At 41.9% G+C, this 8,141-nt stretch overlaps 1 protein-coding gene across 12 annotated transcripts in view; it reads left to right on the plus strand.

Moving 5' to 3' along the window:
- Nucleotides 1–4,273, plus strand: part of fat1a (FAT atypical cadherin 1a) — a 65,159-nt gene extending 60,886 nt beyond the window's left edge. For 3 of the 12 annotated variants that reach the window (XM_044029226.1, XM_044029228.1, XM_044029229.1), the window contains 3 exons: nucleotides 2–133; nucleotides 1,889–1,924; nucleotides 2,642–4,273. In XM_044029226.1, the coding sequence (XP_043885161.1) occupies nucleotides 2–133; nucleotides 1,889–1,924; nucleotides 2,642–3,321 (848 nt within the window). In that variant the 3' untranslated portion in view covers nucleotides 3,322–4,273. The other 9 variants (XM_044029227.1, XM_044029230.1, XR_006360620.1 and 6 more) reach the window with 8 other exon arrangements.
- Nucleotides 4,274–8,141: the final 3,868 nt, after the last annotated feature.

Consider the following 8,141-nt stretch of genomic DNA (forward strand, 5'->3'; position numbering starts at 1 on the left):
GCTAAAGTGGTAGACTTAGACCCGTGCAAGAAGCCTGTGGAGGACAGTGCCTGTCACCCCTATAACACCAGGGGCAGCATGTCTGAGGTGCAGTCTCTCAGCTCCTTCCAGTCAGAGTCCTGCGATGACAACGGTAAGCTGCCATTCAGCATGGCCACTCCATTCCCTTGAATGAAAAACATTAATAACTGCATAGTTTTTAAAGTACACGTAGAACTTGTCATTATTGCATGTGGTGACTTACCACTGTTTTTTTTTCTTCTTCTTTGTTCTGCACTTACCTCCTTCGATGAGAAATGTTGATTCCAACGCTAAAACTCCCGTCTTTGCATGCTCAGAATGGTTACTCTGGGTCACATGTTCTTCTCTCTTTCTTTTTGCTGCGGGGCTTCAGCTCCCATATGGATCAAATCAGTCCACAGGTCCAGAACAAGGTTTTAAATAGGGAGGGTCCAGCCTGTAAGTCCCCCAGTCACTTGTCTGTACAGACGGAAGCAATCGACCACATGTACCGTGTAATTCTCCTGGGATTATAAACGAACATTCAGACTCCACTCTCCATTCAGCTGGTGTCACTGTTTGATGACTTACTCACATAAAATAGCTTGGACAGACATCTGTGTTGTTGTTTTGTTTTTTGTTTTTTTTTTAATTTACAAACATGTTTTTATTTGTTTTGTGTGTTCTCTGTTCTTTTTCTTCACGCCATAGCCACAAACAGATGTTTAAAGAAAACATCCGAGAGCACATCGCACGGGTATATACACACGTGTTGTTATGTTCCCCCCCATTTTCCTCTCCCGTGTTCTCATCTCCGTGCGTCATCACTGGGATGCCATGATGTGGGGTTGTGCCGCTCATAAGTCATCAAATCCTGCACCAGCACCCTCGAAAGAAAACCCTAAAAGAACCCTTAAAATGAATTAGAAATGTTCTGAACGGGTAATTGTTTATGTCCGTTACACTCACACAGGCTTTTCTCTGTGTTGACGGTTGGAACTTTGTCGTAAATCTCCAGGGAATTTCACTGATTCTTCCATCTGTCCTGTCAGTGGCACCTCGTAGCATCCAGTATGTTGTAGTTGTGTGTTTGTATTATTGCACAACAAAAACAGACTTCCACCATTGTGTTGTGCCCAGCCATGAAAACCCCCGCACATTTAATGCCAATGTGTGTCTGGCAACTTGGACAGCAGAGTTTGTCTGAAGTGTCTCTCGTCATATTCCCACCACCATGCACTCCACTCCGTGTTTTTATTTTCCTTTTTTCTATTATTATTATTATTATTATTATTATTATTATTCTTAAAGCATTTTGAACTAATGCTTGGTCTCTTCCACCCACTCTCCCCTCCCCTTACCTCTCACAAGCCTCCATAGTGACAGTAATCCACCTTGTCAACTGTGTTATTGACACGGTGGAAGGAGAAGGTACTCTTTTATTGCTTCCGTCTGCCGGTAGTCTGTGTCCTTGGTGTTGGGATGTGAATTGTTGGTCGCAGAGCTGCCATTATCTTACACTGACGAACCCCCCAGTCCAACCTCCATGTGAGCCCTTACATATCAACCTGCGAATTAAAAATTGTACCAATGTGTTATTAAATTAAACAAGAAATGAAACGGGCACACAAGTGTCGCCCTCGAGCCTCAACACTGATCTTTGTCAACCGATGATTACGCAACTCGAGAAGTCAGTTTAAGAAAATGGCAAACCTTGCTTTTCATTAATTAACACAGCCACTCTCTCTGTACCTTTATCATTTTGTCTTTTTTTTAGTGTTTCATCCCCCTCATTTCATGTGTGCCTCTCAGACCATTGTTCCCTTCTCTCAGGTTCTAATGTGACTTGTTCTCTCTCCCTTTCTTCTCCTTCTTGCCTCATGTAAAGAGTCTTTTTTGGCTCATGATCTCAAGAACCCAAGAGGTGACTGTTTTATTCATCTTTGTTTGACTGACATACACTGGTGTTCCCCCGACTCCCACCCTCTAACTCTTAATCACTAACTCCCCCAGAGCTTAATGACGTGCAGGTTATAGACCTCCTCAGTGAGCCAAAGCTGCTGCGACACTGAGCACTTTATGCAACAGTGGTCCCATAAGTCGTTACAGCTTCCTTCTGTAAGATTTATTATTACCCCCAAAAACATTTGCATGCGTGCCTTTGGTGTGATGATAACATTGTGTTGTGTGACGACAATTTTGTTAAATAACTAACTGAAAATATTCACTTGTGGGTCTGTGTTAGTGCGGTTAAGATTGTTTCTAGAAACCTTTTTAAAATACTGGAATTTATTGTTTTACTTTTGTGTTTTTTATTTATATTTGAAGTGGTGGAGGGAAGAATAGTGAATTAGTGAATCTCCAGTAGTCATAATATGTAGGTGATGCATAATAATGATAGATTTGATTTAAAGTCTTATGGTTAAGTTTTAAAACAATAATGGGATGCAGAGGGCGACGCTCTGTCGAACTGAACATAGTTTTTAAGACAATATAAATGATCCCAGACCTGTGGTGTTGGTGTGACATTGTGCTGTGTTCCTGTTGCATGGTGTGGGCCTTTAACATTAACATTATGACACTTGGTCAGCACCGATGACCGGATGTGACGCTAACGTCTGCTTTGGTTCTTCTCCAACAGGATATCACTGGGACACGTCTGATTGGATGCCAAGTGTTCAGCTTCCTGGAATCCAGGAGTTTCCACAGTATGAGGTTGTGGAGTCGCCTGCCCCTCTGTACAGTGACCCGAGTGCCATCGACACCGACTACTATCCCGGCGGCTTCGACATTGAGAGCGATTTCCCTCCGCCTCCAGAGGATTTCACTGCCAATGACGACCTGCCGCCACCGCCTCTGCCAGAGTATGCCGACCGCTGCGACACACTGCGGCCCCAGGGCAGAGACTTAGACCCAACCCCGTCTAGCCCAGGCGGCTCGGGCAGGGTCCGACAGCGCCCGGCCCTGCCCCAGCTCTACAGCCTTAACCAGTACCTGCCGCAGCACTCCTACCCAAGTGACGGCGGTGAAACCGAAGGCCAAGGGGCGACCTCCACCTCAGCCAACACCACCCCAGCGTCTACCCTGGGCACCGGTGGCTACAGAGGAGGCTACGCTTTGGGTTGTAGTCTGGACTTTGACTCTTCAGCTCTGGACAACATGTCCCTGTCTCTGTACACGTCCACAGCCTCTTGCTCGGACATGTCAGCGTGCTGCGAGGAGTCCGAGGCGATGATAAGCGACTACGAAAGCGGCGACGAGGGCCACTTTGAGCGGCTGGCCATCCCAGCGCTGGACTCCCAGCAGCACACTGAAGTCTGACACTGGATCCAAACAAAAGTGCCTGAAACCACAGCTACACCTTCTGGTAGCGCCCTCACACACGGAATGCGCACAGTATGTGGACACACTGAACACAACGCGTACGCATGCAGTGAATTGAGTGAAAACACACTGACGGTGAAGGCCGGTCGACTGAGAAAATCTGAAGATATTACAGAAGAGACTCTGTAGCATCTTTGCATCTCCTCAGCGCAACTCCTGAGCCTCCCAGCTGGTGGTGCTGCTGCTTTAAGTGACTGTCATCTCACACAGGAAGTAGATTGTCTGAAGGATCATTTCAATGTACAAGAGAAAAACAGAAAAAAAAACATCATGAGAAGAAAAAAAGAGTATTTCACCACAATATCTTTGTTTCTATGAATAAAAACCAAGCAAAATGTTTTTATACAAGTCCTCGTTGTCATTGTAAATTTAAATGTACAGTTTTGATTTCAAAGTTTAATAGGTTTTGTAGATATTCTATGCTTTTATTTTCAAAAAAAAGAAAAGAAAGTTAAATGGTGTGACATTATCGGCCTTACTGTGCTTACATTCACAAAAAAATCAATGAAATGTTAAAAAAAAAATCAAAAAACAGAGAGAAGAGCGTGGCTTTCCCCGCACACAGCGTACTCGGCGTAAAAGTTTATCGTCTCCTGCTCATTCACAAAAAAAAAAGAAGAAAAAAGGGTCTTCAGTGAACGACTGCATATTATTGTGTTTGTTGTTTTATTTTTTATGTTTGTTTGTAAATTTTGACTTTGGAACCTCTTTATTTTTCCACCAAGAAAATGGGACCCAATATATTTATAGTGCAGAGTTAATCCATGGACACGTGACTTTTTCAGGTGTCCGTGTGTGTGAGCAATGCTATGGTCTTGTTTAAGGTTTTTATTGAATACTGCCACAAGCTCATGCTTTCCTACTGGCAATAAATTATTCCTAAAAAATATGGACGCTGTCTTTGTGTGCATTTATTTCCAAAATATGCTTATGACTAAACCCAAAGTGAGATACTAAGTAGTCATTGTATGGCAATAGTGCCACAGTCAGTCTTTATGGTACCAAATAAGTCCGAAATGTTTTTACAAGAGGGGATTTGTCATGTACTTTTCACAAATATGATCATGTTCTCTCTGATGTAACAGTAAACATGTTGACGATATGTTGTTGGTGTTTATTGCGATGGGAATTCAGATGAATCAAAAAATGGGTGTTAGATGGTTAGAAAAGATTCAGCAAAATGAACCGTAACTTGTAATATTTTACTCAGAGGTCCACTGTGTAAGATTTAGTGACATCTAATGGTGAGACGGCCCAATTGCAACAAAAGAAGGAGTCCTCCGCTCACCTTTTCCTTTTCTAAGCACGTCAGCACCTACAGTGGCCTTCACTTAGCCAAAAATATGTTGTTCCTCTCCGTTTACATACCATAAAGTCCATAAAAGTCTTGTTCTCCGGCTTTGAAAACCATATGATTGTACCTTACACAATAATCAATGATATATATATATCTATATATATATAGACATATATAGAGATATATGTCTATATCTATATATATAGATATAGACATATATAATTATACTTTAAAATGGATCAGGGTAGAATGGAGCTCCCTTGCATCCTGAATGCCTGTTTTAGAGCAATGTATGTGTGGTGACCTGGTACAGTCTTCACTAAGTGATAGTCAGTGACTCAAACTGCCAGAGTCTGACCCAACAAGTTCATTTTAACAAGTTAAAAGAATATGCTACAAAAAAAAAGACCTAATACTTAATATCTAATAGTTTTTCGATTTCTGTACATGAAACGGCTCAACTGACTCTGACTTTACAACCACTTGTTTTCATTAATTCATTCATTCAAGGTCTCCCACTTAATACTCCAAGTGAGGGTTGCTGGAGCCAATCCCAGTTTATACGGCACGAGAGGTGGAGAAAACCTGGAGAAAACCAGCACACACACACACACACACACGGGGAGAACATGCAAATTCCATGCAGAAAGGCCTTTGTCAGGGCCGAGTCACAAACACGGGTCTTTTTGCTGCAACATTGCTAGCCACTATGTCACCGCGTGGCCCAAAATGTTTAATTGTGTTGCTTTAATACAGTTTTAACATCGTGAAATAAAAAGATGGGCCCATACACATCATTTTTAACCACTTTTCACTTTATGTTAACTTTTCTTTCCAAATAAGAAGTTAAGAGTTAAAGTCATGAACTCTTCATCACATGGCCTTTGAGGAGCCTAACACTTTCATAGCACCTCCCTCCAGCTGTCTCTATCCATAAACCCTTGTTGTTTCACATGAGGCTGCTAAAATCAACACGACTCTGATACAGAACCTTCAGGCTCCGTCAGTCTGCACTCTGTCTCTCTTCACGATCTCTCTGCATTGTGCTGACCTACGCTTCCTCCTCGAGGGCTCTGCTGAAGAGGAGTGACCCTTTGACCTTGTGTGAGAACAGGAGCTCTCATCTAAGGTGAGATGAAGTGTTCAAATCAACCGATAAACAGTTTTGGGATGTGAAGCATGATGCGTTTTAGGAGAAACATCTTCTCCAATGATCCAAGGAAGCATTTTAATCATGGGATTAAAAAGCAAGAACATACTGTATGTTTGCTGTTTAATATGACGAGTAGGGCTCCAAGGTCTCTTGGGACTCACGTCCATTTTCAAATACAAAACACGCAGCTGTGAAAAGCCAGACATGAATAGTTTATTGTCCTGGAAGAACTTTTAACTGGCGTTTTTTACGAAGGTCCTTTATTATCCTTTATTATTACTCACATTATAGCGCTGCGGTTATAAATGTCACTAATAAACTATCACAGATTCTTATCTTATAAGCCCACAGTTTCACATTTAAAGTGACAGTGTACATGCATACTTCATGTCCGACCTCTGTGTGAGATGAGTGTTTGTATGTGTCATGACCTCAATAAAAGGATATTTTGGGACGTCACCCATTGGTTTGTGTTTTGAAACATGATTTTTTTTTTTTATTCTTGTATTTTTTTTGTACTTTAAATTATTTGGACCTTGAGTCTTTTAATCAACTGAACGGAAACTGAGTTGTATCTGGTATTTTAGGAGAGTCTGATGAGTTCAGACTCAAACTACACATTTATCATTATTCCAAAAGTCCATTAGTGTTCAGGGTGGTAATGGAAAATTCTTCATCAGTTGATTTAACATTTTCAGAATCAGCACAGCTTCAATGATCATGTGGGCGAGATATCTCCTTAACTCGAGCACTGGCGGATCATCAAACCGCCTCGAAACGCAACCACTCGTGCCACGCTGTGTCACGCTTGATGGATCCAATTAAGTGTGGAAATGGCACCAGGTGTTTTGCCACTAAATGAATTAAGACTTCCGCAGCAATGAATGAATTATTCATGTTACGTAATCACGAGAGGAGGTCTGTGGAAGTGGAGGTGTTGTGGTCGTTGGGTTTCAGCTGAGAGGCTGCAGTACACCATGTCCACCACAAGATGGCTGCATGAGGCTGCTCGTGGAAAGCAGAGGGAGGTTCGAGTGGTTGGACAGTGACAGATGAAGTCATTCCCTCACATGGTTTAAGTCAGAAACGTGTGATTTCAAACACAATTAAAGACAAAAAATGAAGTAGATCTTCACAGGAGAGTCGGGTGACTGAGGATTTCTGCTCTGAAATCGTGTGGGGATTGAATCTTCAACCATGTGTGTGAGTTTTCTCCAAATATAGACAAGGCAACGGATACAGAACCCAAACATGGGTCAACAAGGGTCAGATAAATTCAGCCTGTCAGCTTCTGCGATGTATTGCCTGATATTTTCCTGCCAACAAACAGTCATGTGACATCCGGAGCTCTTAAGATGAAAGATGGATGGATGGATGGATGGAGGGTCAGTCTGTGAGAGTTTTAGAGCTAAATCCAATTGTTTCGATTCCTTGAGGAAGGTGTTGGACCATGTTGTTTTGTTTTGGATCCTTTTGGACACACCGGGATCGGAGATCTCTTGTATGGACTTCAGTCACTCAGTAACATCCAGAGCACAATTCAAACCTGTGCTCTTCTGGCAATAATTATGCAAATACTGAACACCTCAAATATCGTTTCTCAGAGAAATGCAGAGTTGTAGGAGGTGAGTAAGTGCTTAAGTGTTGCTGTTACTCCTCAATATCGAGAGAAAAACAATAAAATGCCTCCTTCTGAAAGTCTTTAAACATTAACCACAGCGCACGCTGGAAGTGAGCAAGCTGAATGGAACTCAGCCAAGATGAAGGACCTCCATCAATGAGGTTATGTTTTTGTTTTTTTTATCCTTGTTTGTCTGTTTGTCAGCAGCATAACTCAGACAGACGAGGACGGACTGGGATGAAATGTTAAGTAAGTTATAATTCGACTACGCAACCAGATTCAGGTTTTTTAATGCTATTCCATATATGACATGATTTATGTACAATGCTGTGTATGTTATCTATGATGATGACCATATAATTACGTTGGGTCCTAAAAGATGTACCTTTTTTTTTTAAAAAAAAAAAAAGATGTATGATGTCATTTCATGGTGACTTAATGTCACTTATCATGAGGAATGATTTTGTGAGCTGAGAAATCTGGGAAAATGTATTTTTAGGCCATTCTTGTGTTGACCTTTAACTTTGATCAGATCATCTGGAGATTAACTAACACACACACACACACACACACACACACACACACACACACACACTCCCGGCTCTGCTCGTCTACATGTCGATGTGTCCTTGGGCAAGACAGCGTGTGAATGGGTATGAAAGAGGAGTACAGCACATAGATGCACT

The sequence above is a fragment of the Solea senegalensis genome, linkage group LG6 (genome assembly GCF_019176455.1).
Source record: "Solea senegalensis isolate Sse05_10M linkage group LG6, IFAPA_SoseM_1, whole genome shotgun sequence".
NCBI lineage: Eukaryota > Metazoa > Chordata > Actinopteri > Pleuronectiformes > Soleidae > Solea > Solea senegalensis.